Genomic DNA, 20,635 nt, shown 5'->3' with positions numbered 1-20,635 from the left:
CCAAAATTAACCAATTGAGTCCCCCAATATGGCGTGCCTCCTAACCAGATTTTGGTTTTGGCACGTAAAATTTCAGGCGTTATTATTAAACGTCCCGAAACCGACAGTAACGTGATTACCTCAAGAGGTCATTGTATCACTTTAGTTCTTCCTTACACGATGTAAAGTTATGCGCAACTAAAACTTCCGATCCACATGGCATGCTAAGATTCAAGCTAATCTTCGAAGTGTGTATAGCTGTAACTACTACGCTTCGCAAGCTGACAGATACATTGAAGGCGGCCCCAGTCACTTGCAAGGTGCTTCCATCCTTTACTTTTATCTGCTCCACTGGAAATAAAACAGAAAATTTCCAAGAGGAAACAGAATATCCGAAATTCATGCAATGAGATACGAAACACGTTTTGTGTGGCTATCACGCGCGTAGCGGTTACATTTTACGCAAGATTAAGAGAAGCAAGGACGTAACTTTGCAAGTATTGGGAAACAGGTGGTTAACTTCAAACATCTGTAACGTAGAACACTCTTCACTTGACTCTAACGCAGTGGTTGCACGTTGCACACTATTTTAGCCTTGCAGCAAAGAGCTAAAAAGCCAATATTTTATAAAAGACGGGAACGGGTCACGGTATGCCAGTTTCCGCTTGTCATACACTCGTGATGTATTCGCGAAATTTTAAATTACCTTGTAGCAGTCAATGACCCGTTTGCATCTGTTCTTAATTGAGCTCTACGTGTACCCTATAGCATATGAGAGCAGCGTATACGGTTGGCGTGGAAGGGTAGCGGCAGATGAGTGCGCCGAAGGGAACTCTTTTTGTCTAAATGCAGATCGTGGACTTCATAGACGCACACAGAGGTGTGTGTGTATGACTTGAAGCGTGCGACCGTGTTTGTCGTGCGTATTCGCCCCTTCAATACGCTAGTGACCATAAATAGTTGAACAGGGAATGAGGCCACATCCGACGATTCGACGCCACAAGGATTTCCCCATAGAGATTTCGATATAACTGGCGCTAGTGTCTATGGAAGCTGCATTTTCAGCCAGCACGGGTTTGATGGGTACTGCGAGAATTTCTCTAATCTTCGTACTTTGGCTCCGTTTGCCTTCGCGTGGGTTGACGCCGCTTGGTCACGAGACCACAATCAGCAAATGTTCAGCAGTAGCACTTCACCACCTTGACCTTTCAGGCTCATCAATTGAAATTGGGTCACGAAGCTTACAATGATCTGTTCTCGCATTCGAAAGATAGCCAAAAGGCAATAATACATGTAAAGCCACAGCACTATTGAAGCCCGCAAGCACGAAGACTAGGAAAATTTGTGTATCATCCATCATTTCCGTGGTCCGCAGGTCGCGGGATCGAATCTCAGCTGCGGTGGCTGCATTTCCGATGAAGGCGGAAATGTTGTAGGCCCGTGTGCTCACCTTTGGGTGCTCGTTAAGGAACCCCAGGTGGTCAAAATTTCTGGAGTCCTCCACTACGGCGTCTCTCATAATCATAAGGGGGTTTTGGGACGTGAAACCCCAATTGTGAATCAATCAATCAATCATTCCCATGGTGGCTAAACGCTCGCAGCGAAAGAGTTCCCTTTAGTTAATTCAAGGAAACTGTTTGGAATTTCCGTCTTCTCGCATTGTCAGTGCCACGCAAATTAAGCTGACATCCTCTTCATGCACATCTGACTGGTTCAGATGTTTGTGACTGTAGTCGTGGGACTGAAAAGTCGAGCAGCAAGCGACTGCGCAGCCGCTTTGCGACCAAAGGGGTCATCAGCGGCCAGACGCATTGCAACTAACCTTATCGCGCGACCTTTGCTAGTCGCAGCTGTGAACGAGCCCTGAAAGTAAACATCTCTCATGAATGGTTCTTACATACTCACTACTTATGTTAATATATGTAGTAAGTATAAGTTGGTAAGAGAAACTGTCTTATCTGCGTGATCAAACGCCAAATACCTCATCTATCTTGGGAACAATCTCAAACGTACTATAAAAATTCTTACAGTTTTATTGGACTCAAGAGAGTTTTTGTTGGAATATTACGGAAAGAAAAACTTTTTTGCATGATTTCGCAGAATGTTACCGGAGTGAAGTTTCAAATAAAATTTATTTTAAGCACTAAATTTTCTTCTCAAATGAAGCCAATTCGTTTGTGTAAGGTGTTAGAATATCCATATTAGTACATTTATTCACCATATCTGTCTTTAGATAAAAAAAATCCTACATTTTCTCAATTGAACTAAAATAGTATATATGTGGATTTTCCCACTTGTGACGTAGTGTTGCATATGAATGCCTGAGTAATAAATACTAGCTTATACGGAAGTCATATTTTGCATTACACCATTCTCAGACCATGAAATTATGCAAAAATTACGAGAAAAAATCGTGCGTTTCAGCAAGATCATCATCTTGGCCTACCTAGAGTTCAATTTGTACCACGCACGTAGTGCTCCAATTGAGAGGAAGCTGGGCGCCTCAATCAAAAGGAAATAAATAGTTATTATTCAGCAAGTATTATCATTGTACTTTTATAATTTTAAGCAATACATTAGTTCTTGACTTTTTTCCACTGATGGCATTGCGGAACGTCAAGAGAACGAGTGATAAAATAGCCGCTCGTCTCCTAGTGTCCGTGTTTTCATTTTTAACTCTGTTTTCAAAGAAGCCCAGGAACTAACTTTTCTGCAATTTCGTTCTAGTAGTAGGTAACGTTTATCTGACGCAAACTGCATAAATGCTTCAAGTGTCAGATGGTCCGGCTATAATGTCGCTGAGTGACTAAGAAAAAAATGCTAGCCTGTTGTATATCTCACGACTGTGTGCCGTTAAGTAGTAGAAGGTTCATTGACTCGATATGCGTATCACGGCATCAAATAGTGGATGCAACAAGTAGGAAAAATAAAATTCCATTAACTGGTAAGGTCAACAAATTGTTACACCAACGGAGGTTTCAATTAAAAAATAAAGTACGAGAAATGCTGTCCTTGCCCTGTAAAGTGCGTCTGCAACGTATGCAGTTGTGATGTCAGGCCTCCTGTTATATATATATATATATATATATATATATATATATATATATATATATATATATATATATTGTCACGCGGTTGTGATACACGCAGCACTTGAGAGGAAGCACGCAGGAGTCAGGGCGGTGTCAGGCGAACTGTTTATTGGGCGAACTTGTGCCCAGCAAAACAGGGCCAAACACAACTCACAGCAACAGCGGCGTGAACAGTCGTCGGCCGACGGAAAAAAAGACTCCCCAGTGGCGCACTGCGCCGGCTTTTATACACGCGTCGTAACGCGTTCCAGAGTGGCATACAAGATAAACGCGGCCTGCGTTGCACTTAACAGAAAGTGATAGCGGCTTCCTTCGTAAACCAAAAGAACCGCACGTGTCAGTCTTTTATACACGCGTCATAACGCGTTCCAGAGTGGCATACAAGATAAACGCGGCCTGCGTTGCGCTTAACAGAAAGTGATAGCGGCTTTCTTCGTAAACCAAAAGAACCGCACGTGTCACTACCCCCCTCTGAAAAAAAGCATCGTCCCGATGCTAAAGACAGAACATAAGAGAGAGTACATGCAATAAATTACATTAACAATGCGTCACAGCTAATCAGCGCGCGTAATAAGGTTTAAGTCGCACCACGTGTACGACTTCGGGTCGTGCACGGCGTCGTTGGGATGACGTTAAGCCATCGGGCACGACCTCATAGTCCAGTTCACCACGACGTCGGACTACCTTGTAGGGTCCAAAGTAGCGTCGCAGGAGCTTCTCAGACAATCCCCGTCGTCGTATCGGCGTCCAGACCCAGACAAGGTCGCCGGGTTGGTATTCGGTGTGGTGTCGTCGAAGGTTGTAGTGGCGCCTGTCGACCGTCTGTTGGCTCTTGACACGCAGGCGGGCTAGCTGTCGAGCTTCTTCAGCGCGATCCAGGTAGCTGGCGACGTCGAGGTCTTCTTCGTCGGTGCCGACCGGTAGCATGGCGTCAAGCGTCGTTGTTGGGCTCCGTCCGTAGACGAGCTTGTATGGAGCAAACTGCGTCGTTTCCTGCACGGCCGTGTTGTACGCGAAGGTTACATACGGGAGTATGGCGTCCCACGTCTTGTGCTCGACGTCCACGTACATGGCCAGCATGTCGGCGATGGTCTTATTTAGACGCTCGGTGAGGCCATTCGTCTGTGGGTGGTACGCGGTGGTTTGGCGGTGGCTTGTCTGACTGTACCTCAAGATCGCTTGCGTTAGGTCAGCCGTAAAGGCCGTACCTCTGTCGGTGATGAGGACCTCGGGGGCTCCGTGGCGGAGGACGATGTTCTCAATGAAGAACTTGGCTACCTCGGCGGCAGTGCCCTTGGGCAAGGCCCTTGTTTCGGCATAGCGGGTGAGGTAGTCAGTCGCTACGACAATCCATTTGTTGCCAGAAGTTGACGTCGGGAACGGCCCCAGTAAGTCCATGCCGATTTGTTGGAATGGCCGTTGAGGTGGTTCGACGGGTTGCAGAAGTCCGGCTGGCCTAGTTGTCGGCGTCTTGCGTCGCTGACAGTCTCTGCATGTTTTTACGTAGTGGGCGACGTCGGCAGTGAGGCGAGGCCAATAGTACTTCTCTTGTATTCGTGACAGTGTGCGGGAAACACCAAGATGTCCGGCTGTCGGGTCGTCGTGTAATGCTTCCAGAACCTCTGGACGTAACGCTGAAGGCACCACGAGGAGGTGGTCGGCGCGGAGCGGCGAGAAGTTCTTCTTCAGGAGGACGTTGTTTCGCAGGAAAAACGAAGCCAGTCCTCGGCGGAATACTTTCGGCACGTCGGCGGTCTTGCCTTGCAGGTAGTCCATGAGGATCTTGAGCTCTGGGTCAGCTCGTTGGCGTTCCGCGAAGTCGTCGGTACTTATGGGTCCCAGGAAAGAGTCGTCGTCCTGGTCATCCTGGGGCGGCGGATCGACAGGGGCGCGAGACAAGCAGTCGGCGTCGGAGTGCTTTCGTCCGCTCTTGTAGACGACGGTGATGTCAAATTCTTGTAGTCTGAGACTCCACCGTGCGAGGCGCCCTGATGGATCCTTCAAGTTAGCTAGCCAACACAAGGCGTGGTGGTCACTCACGACTTTGAAAGGTCTGCCGTACAGGTAGGGGTGGAACTTTGATGTAGCCCAGATGATGGCAAGGCATTCCTTTTCTGTCGTGGAATAATTGGCTTCTGCCTTCGAAAGTGACCGGCTAGCGTAACTGATGACCCTTTCAAGTCCGTCGGTCCTCTGCACGATCACGGCGCCGAGCCCTGTGCTGCTTGCGTCCGTGTGAATTTCGGTGTCAGCTTCTTCGTCGAAGTGCGCCAGTATTGGCGGCGTTTGCAGGCGTCACTTTAATTCTTGAAATGCCTCGACTTGCGGCGTTTCCCATTTGAAGTCGACGTCGGCCTTCGTGAGGTACGTCAGTGGCTCGGCGATCCGCGAAAAGTTCTTCACGAAGCGCCTGTAATAAGCGCAGAGGCCCAGAAATCGGCGTACTGCTTTCTTGTCGGTGGGTGCAGGAAAGTCGGCGATCGCAGCTGTTTTCTGTGGATCAGGGAGCACTCCCGACTTGCTGATAACGTGGCCAAGGAACAATAGTTCCTCGTAGGCGAAGCGGCACTTTTCTGGCTTCAGGGTAAGTCCCGAGGCTTTGATTACCCGAAGAACAGCTTCAAGGCGCCGGAGGTGCTCGTCGAAGTTGGAAGAAAATACGACTATATACGTCGTCCAAGTAGACGAGGCAAGTCTGCCACTTCAAGCCTGCGAGTACTGTGTCCATAACCCGTTGGAACGTCGCAGGCGCCGAGCAAAGACCAAAGGGCATGACCTTAAACTCGAATAGGCCATCTGGTGTTATGAAGGCAGTCTTCTCTCGGTCTCTCTCGTCTACTTCGATTTGCCAGTAGCCGGTTTTGAGACCGGCTGTGTCACGCTATATATATATATATATATATATATATATATATATATATATATATATATATATATATATATATATATATATATATATATATATATATATATATATATAAATATATATATATATATATATATATATATATATATATATATATATATATATATATATATATATATATATATATATATATATAAGCTAGAGTTATGATTGATGCGAACAGCACACACAACACACAAGGTTTGGTGACGCAGACAACGCCGACTCATCGCGAACGTCACGCTGTCTGCTGTTTGTAAAGCAACCAATCTAAAATTAGCAAGAAAAAATGACTGTAATTAAAAGCTTTTTTCTGTAATAATTATTTTATGTATTACAGTCATTGGCTGGTAATTTTAAATGTAATGTATTACTTCAAGCGAGTAACCTAACGAAGATTTTGTTATTTTTCTAATTATTTTAGCTATCATAGTGCATGTCCATGTTCATTATGGCATAAATAATTGACAAATATGAAAGAAAACTATCAAAGAGAAGTTTATATAACTGCCAAGCCTCAAACATGAAACAAGATTTTAATGCTGATGTGCTCTAAATATTGTGTAAAAAGTTGGTGTATGAATAATGAATGGTTGCTGCGCTAATTTTAATGCAATAGTAATATGATGTCATGACTTTTGAACATTTGTAATTAGTACTGTATTTTATTGCATCAATCAAATTTAGTATAGTAGTTACTAATGGAAGGCAATTACTGTTCAGAGTAATTTTCGCGTCTCTGATCCTGCCATTTGCAAGCTTTGTCTATTTCCATTTCCCGTCTTATTTAGCGATGGTAACATTACCCAGATTTTTTTAATCGATTCGGTTCATCAATGTTTTTCTTTTATAGTCAAATTTTTATGTCTTCCTTACGTTATCGGTTTTTTTATGGTCGCTGTTCTTTACAGTTCAACAGAATTATGAAAGACAGGGCGTTGCTTGGGTTGGTGATGCAGCTTCAATTCCAGGCCACACTGACCACATTTAAGGCAAAAGCACTCGTGTACTCAGATATAGGCTGATAGCAATAAACCCCGGGGGGTCTAAGCATATTACTCCACGCCACTGCCTTATAACTCAACGTATTACTCCACGTCACTGCCAACCAAACTGCTAATGCTGCGCCTAACGTCTTTCATTCACTCGTTCGCTGTGCGGTCGTTCACTAAGTTAATACAAAAAAGTTTCAGCCTCCAAATTTACCCCCTCACGTGCTACAAACGGTAAAATGAAATAACAGTTCAACCCTCTTTGCAGAAATTAGGGTAAGGTATCTTCCCTGATTTGGTAGCGCCTGTTATCATATGTGCTTTCAACACAATTTGATTTCTCGATAAACTGTAGTCCCTTGTCGCTGATTTGGAAAGCCAAACGGGCATTGTCACAGATTCTAGAAACTGATTTATTTATAGAGAGCTGTAATAATTAGACTCCGGCAGCTTTTAGCTAGGTTCCAGTAAACTAGACATCGTAAAGCCACTCACAGATCGTCGTGGTGTCCACTACTTGCTTGTACAGTCAGTAAGCGGTCATTATAGCAATAGACACAAGAACAGAAAATTGTTTTTTTACCATCTGCGTCCTTATGAGAAGCATTCCATATCCTGCTCTATATATTGATCGTTTGTTGCATTTCACTTTGCAGGGTCTGAATGTTTTGCTGATGACATATGTGAAAAAAAAAGCCGCGGGATGGGCAATCACAATAGCTGACGTTTTAGACCTCATCCGCTTTCACAAACACTGCAGAAAATTTATGTCAAAAGCACATGTGGTGGACGATTGCCGTTTTTTTTTATGCACTGACGCTAATGCGGGGAAATTCCTTGCCAGGAACCATGTTTCATGAGGCAGCGAAGTTCAATCAACGCGAAGAAGTGGTCAATTTAGTTTGTGGTTGTGGCGCCACTACGAAGAAAAAATAATAACAAATTGGCGCACTTCCTGCTCAAAAAACAAGAGCTTGGACGGCGTTGCATATGCGGTATGGAAAATTTCGTGTTGTTGACGAACTATTGATTTTGCCCACGCTTTGGCTTCCGCGTCAAGTTCATTCCAGCGTTCCACCTGACACAGGCCCTGCACTAACTACTTAGTGCAGCACATATCCGTCCTGCCTAAGGGCTTTATCTCAGAGGGTCTGGGACCACGTCAGTTCATTGCGTCATTGATTGCCCATAAGTCATAAATTCTGTAAAAATCACATCCTGCCTCCTTTGGGTAGCAATGAGAACATTTAAGAAGAAAGTCAGGCATCATATAACATAGCGAGGGCAGAAAACTGGAAGCGAACTTTGGTTCCGAAAATGAACGCTGTTCCAATATTTGCGTGACAGCGTTGAATAGCCCGTGTCGCAGAGATTCCATGGAGTCGGCCATGACAGTGTTCTTTGCGAACAAAGAATAACGTGAATGTTAGAAACAAAAAGTAAAGTTTAGAGCAAGAATCAAGCGTATGAGGCTTTACGCTTATGTATCAGTCATGTGTTCTACTACAAAGCATGAAATATTGTAGGGTAGAAATAATAATAATAATAATAATAATAATAATAATAATAATAATAATAATAATAATAATAATAATAATAATAATAATAATAATAATAATAATAATAATAATAATAATAATAATAATAATAATAATAATAATAATAATAATAATAATAATAATAATAATAATAATAATAATAATAATAATAATAATAATAATAATAATAATAATAATAATAATAATAATAATAATAATATTAATAATAATAATAATAATAATAGATTGGATTTAATGTCCTAAATTCATGGTATGATTATGATATACGTTTAGGTGGAGGGCTCTAGAAATTTTGTCCGGCTGGGATCCTTTAACGTGCACCCAAATCTAAGTACACGGCCCCCGAGCCTTTCTGCCTGCATCGAAAATGCGGTCGCCGCGGCCATCATTCAATCCCGCGACCAGCGGGTCAGCAGTCGAGTGCCATAAATATGAACTAGAACACCGCTTGGGCACGCATCGCAGAAGCGTACAGTGGGTCTAACGCTGCGCGCAAGGACACGGACGAAAGAAGAGACGATGTAAGACACAGGGCGCAAGCTTTCAACAAAACTGTGGAAATTGTGCACCCTATGCTTTACATCGTCTCATCTCGTGTCCGTCATACCCCCTAATGGGAAACCAACAGGACCACATGGCTGCCTTCGAGAAGCGTGATGTCTCAGCAGGCATCATCCCAAGTGAAGTGTGTAAAGATGGAGGAGGGGGATGGCTCAAAAAAGCGTTTAGTTATAATTATTCATCGTTATCACTCACCCGAAAACCAAAGTGCGCTGCTCTCATGGCGCATGACCCTATGAACACGGTGTGCGCACTTCGCAACAACCAGTGGCCGAAGGCTGCAGGTGTCACTATTTTCAACAGGTCTTCGCTTCAGTTATTGCCACAAGCTATCCCCCTCTCCCAAACCTTTACGAAATTCCTGTGTACTTCGATAAATGATAAAATATAGCGAAGTGGACATTTTGCATCTGTATAGACACCCTTGGGGTATTTAGAACGGCTAAAGTTTTGTGTGTAGGCATTCCTTACTTCGCTGCAAAGAGCCGACCCTGCAGGAATGCAAGCAAGTCGAACGATTCAGAAAGATTTGCGAACGGGCCAGATTATGGTGTCGTATTCTACTCTTGACGGTGAAACGTAATTGTCAACCAGTAGTACACTGAGGCAAACCTCACCACACAACACGGGTCCCCTAAAATTGAAGACAAGAAAATAAATAAATAAATAAATAATTATTACCCACCACGCTACACACTTCGCACACGCAAATCTAGGTGGAAGAGCATAAAAGAAGCCCACGCTAGATTTAAAATTGCTGTGCCTTTCTGTACCTTTGACCTTCTCAGCCCTGAATTTTTTAACCTGCAGTTATTTTTGTTTCTCGTTTATTTGGAAATACTACTACCTGAAGAACACGAAAACATTTTTTTCTGAGCATCCCACCAGTGTAGAAGAAAAATGGCTCCATGTCATAACTATAGGCAAGGACACCAGGGTTCAGTGGTTGTAAAGTGAAATATAGTGAATTTGAATACATCTATGTATTTGACCTTGTTCGTGCAAGGTATCGTTGTGAAACTAACATACAGCAACCACGAATTAGTTAGATCGTCTAAACTGTCCAACAGCAAGTCTTTGAGCTCGTGATACACAGCTCCTCATTGCACTCAAATGGCCACCGTTGCCATATTGAACACTTTGGAAGATCTAACATCATAAAAAAATTGCCCTAAACTACTTTCCGCCAAAGAGTTTCCTAATATGCACTAGAGGGAACTCTGGCGCTAGTGTCTAAGGGAGCTGCAATGCACGGTGCTTCGGCGAGCATGGGAATGATGCGTAGTACACACATTTGTCTTCGTACTTCTGGCCTGCTTTTGCCCGGGTCTGTGTTCGTGTGGCTTGGAACTGTTTTATTACGACACAAATATTAGCAAATGTTCAGCAGTTGCGCTTCATCATCTTATTCTTTTAAACTTACCTTAACAAATCGCGTCACGAAGTTCAAAAGGGTTGAATCTTTCTTTCAAAACAAAACCGAAACACAGCAATAAACGAAGCCGCAAGTACGATTCGCCACTCGCAAGTACAAATACTAGGCAAATGTGTGTACTACCCATCATTCCCATGGCCGCTGAACGATCGCAGTGCCAGAGTTCCCTCAAGTTAATTTTAGGAAGCTCTATGCTTTCCTCTGCCAGAATCAATTCACCCCATGTTTGCGAGCGCAAGCTGATGATGATGATGATGATGAATCTACAGCCGTGGCTTGTACCCATTCAGGGGGATAGGCCAAGAATCGATGACTGAACTACACTTTATCGCCGTCTTCTTCTAGCTCGATCAGGCATCACAATCATATTTCATAAAACAAATTAAAATTCATTACTATCTCGCTATTAGACACCCCTTACATATTATCTAATTGATGTGGACAGGTTTCGCGACTAGAATAACAACAAATCAGGAGCTTTTACAAGAGCACCACATCTGCATTAGCAGGAATGCATTCAGAGGTCTGACAACCACTGAGCCACCTGGTGTACTATATTTAGGACATGAAGATTGTCCACTGCTGCCCGCGATGCGTTAGTGTCAGGAAATACCCACTATGTAAATAGCAAGGTAGACATCTTCGAAAAAACATGAAAAAAATACCATAGCTACTGATCTAATAGTGAACCACTAAGGTGTGATTCATTATTTTTTGTGGCAAGTGTCATTGTAATCATTATCCGCCATTTTGTTTTCTACTTTGCAGAGTTACAAAGAAGACGACGACAAAAAAATTACTACCTATGCTTGTGCAAGTGTATTGAGGATACTTCGGACACCTTTTTTCAATTTCTGACTTCATTGTGTCACATTTGGCAGCCAAATTAGTTCATGACTTTTTTATCTATAAGAAGCTAGGGCCGAAAGGGTTGTCTGCTGTCTCATCTGTGCCGTGTGTTTCCCTTTCCCGGCTTTGCTGGTGATTCCCCTTCACTGAGTGAAATCGCTAGTGGATATTTTTAAAAGCCTCTCCCCTTTTCCATACCACGAGGAATACACGCTTTGGTGTTTAAAAAATCAGAATACGTATCCCCTGGGTTAAATTGGTGAATACTAATTTCAAACATGTTGCGAATCTCTTTCTTTCCTCTCTTTCTTCTGTTTCTTTCCTTTCACTTTCAAATTTCGCGCCACTGCGATACGTTCAGGGCATACCAATAAGCCCAAAAAGTTACGTCGCCGTACCCTACGTAATTTCTTTCAATATTGTCTTGTATTTCTATATACTTTCTAAACCTACATCCCAACAAAAGTCGCAGGAATCTCGGCCGTTCTCCCATAGCGGGTGTGAGTCATCCACGTCGGAAAGTGACACGAACGACGATGCGGCGAAGGCTGCGGAATCTCGTTTCTCCGGCTACGATAATCTTCACTTGGTTTCTCTTCTTTGTGCTCATTACCGTAGAAGTTTACTTACTGAAGCTCAAACCAATCCTGGCGAGCATGACTCTGCTTTCTATCGGCAACCTACTCGAGACGCCTGGATGCTCGTTTCCTCTCTATAACCCTTATCACTGGACGGTCGCTCACCACTGGGTGACAGGCGACGCTACAAATAGCACGTATGAGGATATGTGCTCTGCCCGCAACTTGACCGTGATCTTGCAAGACGGAGGCAAGTTTAGCCTGGACTCAAAGGCCCTCCTACTAGCCTACAACGCCACAGTTCAAGGTACCCAGTGTCGATACAGCGTTGTGTCCAGGAATGAATCGGCTGAGATACCGGACGCAGAACCTATCCTAAGCCCTGCGCAAGAGCTACCTTTCGGCAAAGAAATCGACGCAGAGTACGTGCAGGTGTCGTGCGAGGCTAGTGGCAAGCTGCTTTTCACCGAATATTTTCTTATTCCCCAGCCGAAGCAGCCGCTGCAAGACACGAATGAACCGCAGCTAGACGAGCATCCGAGTAGTCGCAAGATGAGTGTCCTAATTCTAGGGATAGACTCGACCTCCAGGATGAACTTCAACCGCCTCATGAAAAAAACCCGCAAGTACATCGTCGAAGAACTGGGTGCTTTCGAATTTCTCGGCCTCAATAAGGTCGGCGACAGCTCGTTTCCCAACCAGCTTCCGCTTCTCTCCGGAATTTCTGGTCCCGATGCCGAAAGCTTGTTCCAGAGCCACAACTTCGATACTTTCCCTCTCCTGTGGAACACGTTTAAGCTCGAGGGCTACACGACGCTATTCCTCGAAGAAATGCCATATTGCGGTTTGTTCACCTACCCGAATTACTTGGGATTCAACCGACAACCAACCAGTTATTACCCTGAAGCTGTGTTGCGGAAAATGGATGAGAAAGGAGGCAGTGACCGCTTTTGTGTTGGTTCCCGCTTGAAGTCGAAAGTTCTCATCCGGTACCTGGCTGAGGTGTTGAAATTGAACAGCGACAGTCGCATGTTTTCGTACGTCTGGCTCTCCGACGTGACGCACAATAGCCTGAAGGGTGGCGAGGTCATCGACCGACCCCTTGAAGAGTTCTTCAGAGAACTGTCCGACACCGGTCTCCTCGAGAACACCGCCGTTCTTTTCCTCAGTGACCACGGGAACCGCATCGGCCCGTATAGAATGACCGAGATCGGTCGACACGAAGACAAGACTCCCTTCTGTTTCCTCATACTACCCAGGCGTTTTTTGCGAGGATATCCGGAAGCGGTGGTTCAGCTGGAAGTTAACCAGCGGCGTCTCATCACTCCTTATGACCTTCACGCCACGCTGCTTAGCTTACTGAAGCTGCCCGCTTTCGACCCGCGGCCAACGAACAAGGGACTCAACTTGTTCAGCGCTGTACCACCGGAGAGGACCTGCGCGGACGCCTTTATAGCTCCTGAGTTCTGCGCCTGTACGGATATCGCAAGGGAGACAACGGACCTTAAAGTACTGACATCGTTCTCTCACTACGCTGTGTCCTATATAAACGCGCTGGCTACGCTTCACTTTCCGGGCAAGTGCGTCCAGTGGACTCTCGATAGCGTGGACGAGGCCTCCGCTCTTGGCGGTCGCGTGGCCGGCAAGGTCCTGCTTCGTGTGCAGCTGACTGTAACGCCAACGGCTCACTTCGAAGTTTACGGGACTCTTTACAATGATTCTTTCGGTGAGAAGCACGTGGACTTCGTGCAGAGGTTGGAAATGTACAGCAACACGACCACGTGTTTGCCAAAAAGCTCGTGGCAGAAGGTGTGCATGTGCAAGCCCGAGTTATTGAACATTTCATCGTCGTTGCAAACACCCCGTATGTAAGATAAAAGTGGATGAGATTCAGGTGCTTACTTACCTGGCGTGCTTATCTAAGAGCTGTTAGCGCGGCTTCCAATTATAGTATGTGACGAATATTAGTATTCCTTCATTTTTACTACTGCTCATTTATTGATTTTTTCAGTAATTAATTTGACGTATTACTTTAGTAGCCAGTCATACTCATCCCTTGTCTATTGCATGCAGGATTCCGTTTGTCCCTGTCATGGCCGGAACGTTTTTCTCTTCTTCTTTGTAATTCATATAACATGTAAGTTATTTGTGCTAGTGTTTATTTCGTATTGCGTTCAACAAAAGTGAATCATGTTTAAATAATAAATGGCAGTGAAACTGTCTGAATCTGCTTGAAGTCTAATCGCTGCCCATTCGAGGAGATAAATATACAAATGTTTGAAACACTGGAGCCAACCGGAAGCTGTGAGATAGGGCTGCGATGTTAGCATTGCGCCAAAGGGGAGAAATGTACGAATAACCATGTTAGATTGTGATCTCAACTTTTTGGGTAAAGAGAAAGGCCATGCCTGTTGAACTTTCCTGCTGCAGGCAAGCAATATACAGTGATAAATAGGCAGAATAGCGTTAATGAGCTCGTTTCGCATAAGCACCGGTGGAGGCGTCGACGTGGAGCGTTGTGAGCTCGAGGTCGGCGGGCTGCGTGATTGAAGATTTGATGTACATGAAATTAACTGATCACTAACACATTAGGTCACAGTGAAAACCAAACCTATGTTTTCTACGCTACAAATAGGTGCTCTACCAGGCACCCATGTAAGTTCTGCAAAGTGCTCCCGAATAAACGCTACAAGACTGATATAGTGGTAGGAGTCGCCTTGAAACATGTCATGTATGTTGCGTAGCAGAATGGTAGCGCCGCACTAAGTCTTAAAATATGTGAATTACACGACGAGTTACTGGTTTAAAGCGGCCCACCGATTACAGGGTATGCAGCCGCGCAGGTGTGTGTGGCACGTTACGTACGCAAAGAGGTTACTTTGTAGGTTTAATAATACTAGCTAATAAGGTTTAACGTCCCAAAACCAGCATATGATTACGAGACACGACGTAGTGTAGGGCTCCGGAAGTTTCGACCACCTGGAGTTCTTTAACGTGCATCTAAGCACACGCGCCTCAAACATTTTCGCGTTCATTGAAAATGCGGCCGCCTTGAAAAAAAGGCAGACTTATGGCGTAGTAGGCAAATCGAAACTGAATAAGAAATCTAGGATAGTTAGACAGAGCCAATTTCGCGAAACTGATGAAGGCAATGCACGTGGGACCTGATTGTGTGCTATCGCATTCTACTTTTGAAGGCGAAGCTCAAGCGCCCCCTAAGTTTTTAACGCAATTTATGAAAAAAGTCATAGGGTCTAATGCATTTCTCTAAGATTACTCGAAGGCCTAAGGCATCTACTTTTTCTTCTCGGTCGATTGCATCAGCTGTCGCAAAGAACGCAACGCGCGGCTCGCCCTTTTCCTCCTCTGATCATTCACCTTCAAAGATCTGGCCTGGAGCAGTAACCTTAATGGCTTTATTGCAATAGAAGTGAATTTCTGCAGCTTTCCAGGTTACTAAGGGATAACCAATAAACCAAGTAACCACCATCCACATACAGTGCTGGTGGACATAGGACTACTTGTACTATATGACGGTTTTACAGCCAAAGCTGTTACGAGATCAGAACAAAATTCCTGAGTGTGGATAGTTGTCCACCACATGCGACCGCCAAGCGCCGCCGCCGCCGCCCGCGTCCGTAACCAATATCGAACGATATAATACAAGAACTCGCGGTGCACGTAAGGACACAATTGGGTTTGAACCCAGGTACCCTGCGTGCCAGCCGAGTATTCTGCGACTGAGCCCCGCTGGTACTTTAAGCTCCCTTGCAAACTAGTCTAAGGCAGGCTTGATGTCGCGAAAGGAATCGCGTTAGTATGAGTAATAACGCAAAGGAACAACCGGTTGTCACACAATGTGAATTGCAGAACGAGTGGGTCGTCGAATCCTCTAACCCATTACAAAAGCTGGACCGTGTTCACCTATTAACTGTGGCGCATGTACACTGTGGTGGATTGTGTGGATTACAAAAGCTTCTTGCATATTGTTCGAGGTATAGCGCATCCAGGAAGGGACAGAGAAGAAGACACAGAACACATACACGGCGCTAACTTTCAACGATGCGGTTTAATCAGAGAAACAGCAATACTTATACCCAAACATGGCGCGTCACAACGTGGTTGTGACGCGCCATGAAAAAACTCGCACGTTGCAATGTTCCGCTAATTTCTTCAGGTTTAGCAGAATATTGCAACGTGCGAGTAGTTTTCTCAGCACCTATCAAGCTAAACAGTCTTTGCCGAAAGACGAAACCGGAGCGCCCAGAGAAAGGCCTGTGCGAAAAGAACCACCGTATTAGGTTTGTCGCGTGCATCACAGGAATCATCTACCGGATCCCATTAACGTGTGATGCATGCTATATAGGCCAAACTGGTAGATGCATCATTGATGGGCTGAATGAACACAAGAACAACGTGGCCAAGGACGGAGGGTTTTCTTGCAATTCACAGCAAAGAATGCGGGTGCCAACCCCTCTTTAATCACACCAGCATAATCGGAAGAAGCACTAACCAAATGACAAGGCTCATCATAGAAGCGAAATTCATTGCTAAGTTTGGGGACGCATGTATAAGCAAGTCATCGATATCATTATCATTGAAAGAATCGCATTATTTGGATGACGCATGAGTTGCAGTAGATCACAATTTTCCGGTTCTAGCACGTGGTTGTGACGCGCCATGTTTGGGTATAAGTATTGCTGTTTCTCGGATTAAACCGCATTGTTGAAAGTTAGCGCCGTGTATGTGTTCTGTATCTTCTTCTCTGTCCCGTCCTGGATGCGCTATACCTCTAACAACATGAATAACCAACAAGCCCGCCGTGCAACCTTAGTCTTCTTGCATAATTGTTCATGGTCGTCAGCCACAACATCAAAAATTGCATTAAATTCTTCGCAAGTGTACAGAGCGCACCTTGCTTCTCCGAAGAATGACGAATGATGGCATGGTGAGTGTCTGCCTACTACAGAATGATTGATGGCGTAGTGGGTACACTGGTAATGTGTTTACCACAGTTACCCAAAGGGGGTCATAAAAAGGCCGTGACAGTGCTGCGCGTTGCGCGCAGACGTGGCGTTTTTTTTTTTACCAAAGGAATCATGAGCCGTCTGTTGAGCCTTCTCATTTGTCGCATAAGGTTCTTGGCTTTAAATACAACAATGTGAATCCCACTCCTTGCTCACTCACTTTCTGCGACTTTAGCTGGGCTGTTTGGCTATGCTCAATTATGGCTCGTACTCACATGCCTCGTTCGTGGACAAGATCACCTGGATGGAGACTTGCGGTGTCACTATTCGCAGAGAGCTCACAAAAGCTATGTGGCACAAGTAACCACGAGGCGTTGAGAGATTGCAAAAAAATATGTTTTTCATCGATCAGTTCATGAGAAAGAAGAAGCTAAAGAGTGGACATGATTTGGGTACGTGTGAGCCATGCTTCTAGGCCATCATCATTATCGTCATCATTTGGGTACATGTGCGTGCAAGGTCTTAAACCTGAAAACAGCCAAGGTTTCCGAGACTACGGAAGCAATGGTAAAGTCTTGCACTAAGCGTCGACGTTGGATATCATGCACAGTGGTCATTCGTTGTGTTGTGTTATCCCTCCCTGTTTTATGCTCGTTCGGAACACTGAAAAGCATACTTGAGAAGTTAAAGGTCGAAGAAGAAGAAGCCATTATGGCAGATGGTTTCCTCCAACTGCCAGGGTGCACGCTTCCCTTGTACGATCTTCAACGATCGATCGATGGTGACGGCTCCGAAGTCAGCGACTCCAATTACGAGTCGATGTGTTTGGCAAGGAAGCCCACAGTGATAAAGCAAGATAAGAACCGGTTAAACCTTCTGGAAGATCGCCTTCTGGACGGCTATAACGTGTCGGCCAAGGAACTGCTCTGTTTTTACCGAGAAGTGGTTCGTAACACGAGCTGCCTCGTTCCGGACACAAACCCAGCCCTCAGCCCTCCAAGACGCCTGGTCTTCGGACGCCCTTTGCACGAGGAATACATCCAGGTGACATGCGAGGTGAAAAAGGCGAAGCTTTTTGTCGAATACTTCCTTGTTCCTCAAGGAAGAGAAAGAGCCGCTTTGAACTCATCTTCAAAAAAAATCGAAGATTATTTGAACATCCTCATTTTGGGCATTGATTCCACCTCGAGCCTCAACTTCAGGCGTCGCATGGCACAGACGAGAGGTTACCTAATGGAAGAAATGGGTGCATTCGAGTTCCTCGCTTTCAACAAGGTCGGTGACAGTTCTTTTCCAAACCAGATCTCACTGCTGTCAGGATTCGCGGCCAGCGAAATAGAAGAGGTGTTAAAGCGAAGCTACTCCAACAAAATACCGCTACTTTGGAACGTGTACCAGGCAATGGGTTACACGACGCTGTTCATGGAGGAGATGCCACACTACGGTCTGTTTACTTATCCGAACCAAATTGGATTTAAGGTGACGCCAACCGACTACTACCCAGTCTCCATTCTGCGACTAATGGACGAAAAAGGTGGAGTAGAACGCTTTTGTATGGGTTCCCGGCTTAAGAGCAAGGTACTCATTAAGTACCTCGGGGACGTTTTGAAGCTGAACGACCGCTCGAGAACCTTCTCGTACGTGTGGCTGTCGGATGTGACCCACAACCACGTCAAAGGAATCACCCTCTTGGATGAGCCACTCTTCACATTCTTCAAGGATCTTTCGAACAGAGGGGTCCTTGATACCACTGTCGTGCTCCTTCTAAGCGATCATGGGGCTCGCTACGGGTCGACCCGCCGCAGCGAGCTCGGAAGGTTTGAGGACAAGACGCCATTTTGCTTTCTGGCGCTCCCAAAGCGCTTTCTCAGTGAACACCCCGAAGTGGCCGCAAGGCTGGAAACTAATCAACGTCGGCTCATCACCGCCTACGATTTGCACGCGACACTGCTTAGCCTGTCTTCCTTGCCCTCGTTCTCTGCCAATCACACCCGCCATGGCCTCAACCTCTTCGCTAACATTCCTGCCAACAGGACGTGCGCTGGCGCATCTATACCACCGCAGTTCTGCGCCTGTCTCGGCGCTCACAGTGAACAGCGGAATCACCCTGCGACACTGGAGTTTGCTCGGTACGCCATCGCTTACATGAATGCACTGGCCGAGTTCCACTTTCCGGGGAAGTGCGTCACCTGGCGACTAGACCACGTACAGAAGTCTTTCTTCATCAGTAACTACTACTTCAGTAACCAGTCTACTGAACACATTGCGCTTCACGTTCTCTTACGCACGGTACCATTAGCGCATTTCGAGGTATACGGCACTTTTCCAAACGCTGCAAAATCTTCCCAGTCAAACACGTCGTCTCCACGAGTAGATTTTGTGCAAAGGTTGGACAGGTACAGTGAGTGGACTTGGTGCCTGCCCAAGAGTGCCTGGCATAAAATCTGCATGTGCAGAACTCGTGCGTGAGGTAAACCTGACGTGCACAATGTTTCAGTTATACTCTTTGCACGAATATATTACATATATCGGTCACATCGACGTTTATTGCTTTAAAAATAAATGAGTAAAAACTTGTCATTCTTCAATATTCATCTTGTACATAACGCACGCTGTTCATTATTAGCTGTTTCATTTGGCGATGAAAATTCAGCTTTTAGTGAGAATGCATTTGTGAGCATTGTAATACTTGGCACATTATCTCTAGCAACTCGGTCGCTATTTGTTCTGTTTTCGTTTAGAATAGGAAAACTTGCATTACATGTGGTAAATTGAATCGCAGTTCACGAACGCAATGTCACTCCTGGCGACGTAATAGGTGAGCAGGGAATACGTCCGAATTCCAACCGGGTTGAAAGTGTTCGTTCACTGCCGACATCCACAGATAGACACGCCTTGCGCACAATGATGGACGTTGTCAACAATTTCCGCAAATGTTGTGCAGGCGCGTATTTTCACATTGCTGCGAAACCGGATGCGGGCTCTTCTTCTCTGGGATGATTGAAATGAGAATCTTGCCGTTGTTTCAGTTTCATTAGGCACCGTCAGTACAAGTATACCGAAAACTGAGCTAGTCAAGCTTGGCGGCGATCCTGCATATTATCATTCATTCTTCAAATGGGTCATGAACAAGCCCTAAAAATTTTGGTGTGTCGCAATTCAAACAAAGATTCCTGGAAACTGTGAGCACGATAAGGACTTCAGGGCCGTCGGATGCTACACTTGCTTACAGATGAAGTATAATTTACTGCGGCCAGGTGTTCGGTACGTTGAACTTTTGCTTACTTCCTATGCCAAGTGGCTCTTTCGCACCTTTGACGGTCAAGGTGAGACCTTAATTAATTAATTAATTAATTATTAATTATTAATAATTAATTAATAATAATTAATTAATTTTTTATTTCTTTATTTATTTATTTATTAGATGCGAAGCAGAAGCAGCTGTCTGACTAGCCTGTGTAACGCTGTCCCTCCGTACGAACGCGCCGCGCGTCCCAGGTATTGGCGCGGTGCAAGTAGGTCATGCCACTGCTGCGCGTTGGCGTAACGCTCTCCTCGCAGAGCCCGCTGAAGTCACTCTCTTTCTCGCCAGCCGCGCACTCATCTCGGTGCCTGCAGCTTTAGCCTCGTCCATTTCATTTACTGCATTTCATTTATTTCACCCTCAATCGCATATTGACTTAGTGAAGGGAGTGGGGTAAATAAAATAAACTATAAA

General features: G+C 45.1%; 3 protein-coding genes across 5 annotated transcripts in view; 2 read left to right on the top strand and 1 right to left on the bottom strand.

Annotated features, from left to right (window-relative positions):
• Positions 1-20,635, bottom strand: part of LOC142805536 (ornithine decarboxylase-like) — a 72,513-nt gene that overhangs the window by 37,139 nt on the left and 14,739 nt on the right. The window lies entirely within an intron of this gene.
• On the top strand, positions 12,029-13,822 carry LOC142766932 (uncharacterized). The gene has a single exon (XM_075868128.1). The coding sequence runs from the start codon at positions 12,029-12,031 to the stop codon at positions 13,820-13,822; it is 1,794 nt and encodes a 597-aa protein (XP_075724243.1).
• On the top strand, positions 17,597-19,386 carry LOC142766925 (uncharacterized). The gene has a single exon (XM_075868123.1). It carries the CDS (start codon positions 17,629-17,631, stop codon positions 19,384-19,386), a length of 1,758 nt encoding a protein of 585 aa, XP_075724238.1. The 5' UTR covers positions 17,597-17,628.

The sequence above is a fragment of the Rhipicephalus microplus genome, chromosome 1 (assembly GCF_043290135.1).
Source record: "Rhipicephalus microplus isolate Deutch F79 chromosome 1, USDA_Rmic, whole genome shotgun sequence".
In the NCBI taxonomy this organism is placed as follows: domain Eukaryota; kingdom Metazoa; phylum Arthropoda; class Arachnida; order Ixodida; family Ixodidae; genus Rhipicephalus; species Rhipicephalus microplus.
Note: the sequence above shows the minus strand (reverse complement) of the source record. Positions and strands in the feature narration are given on the sequence as shown.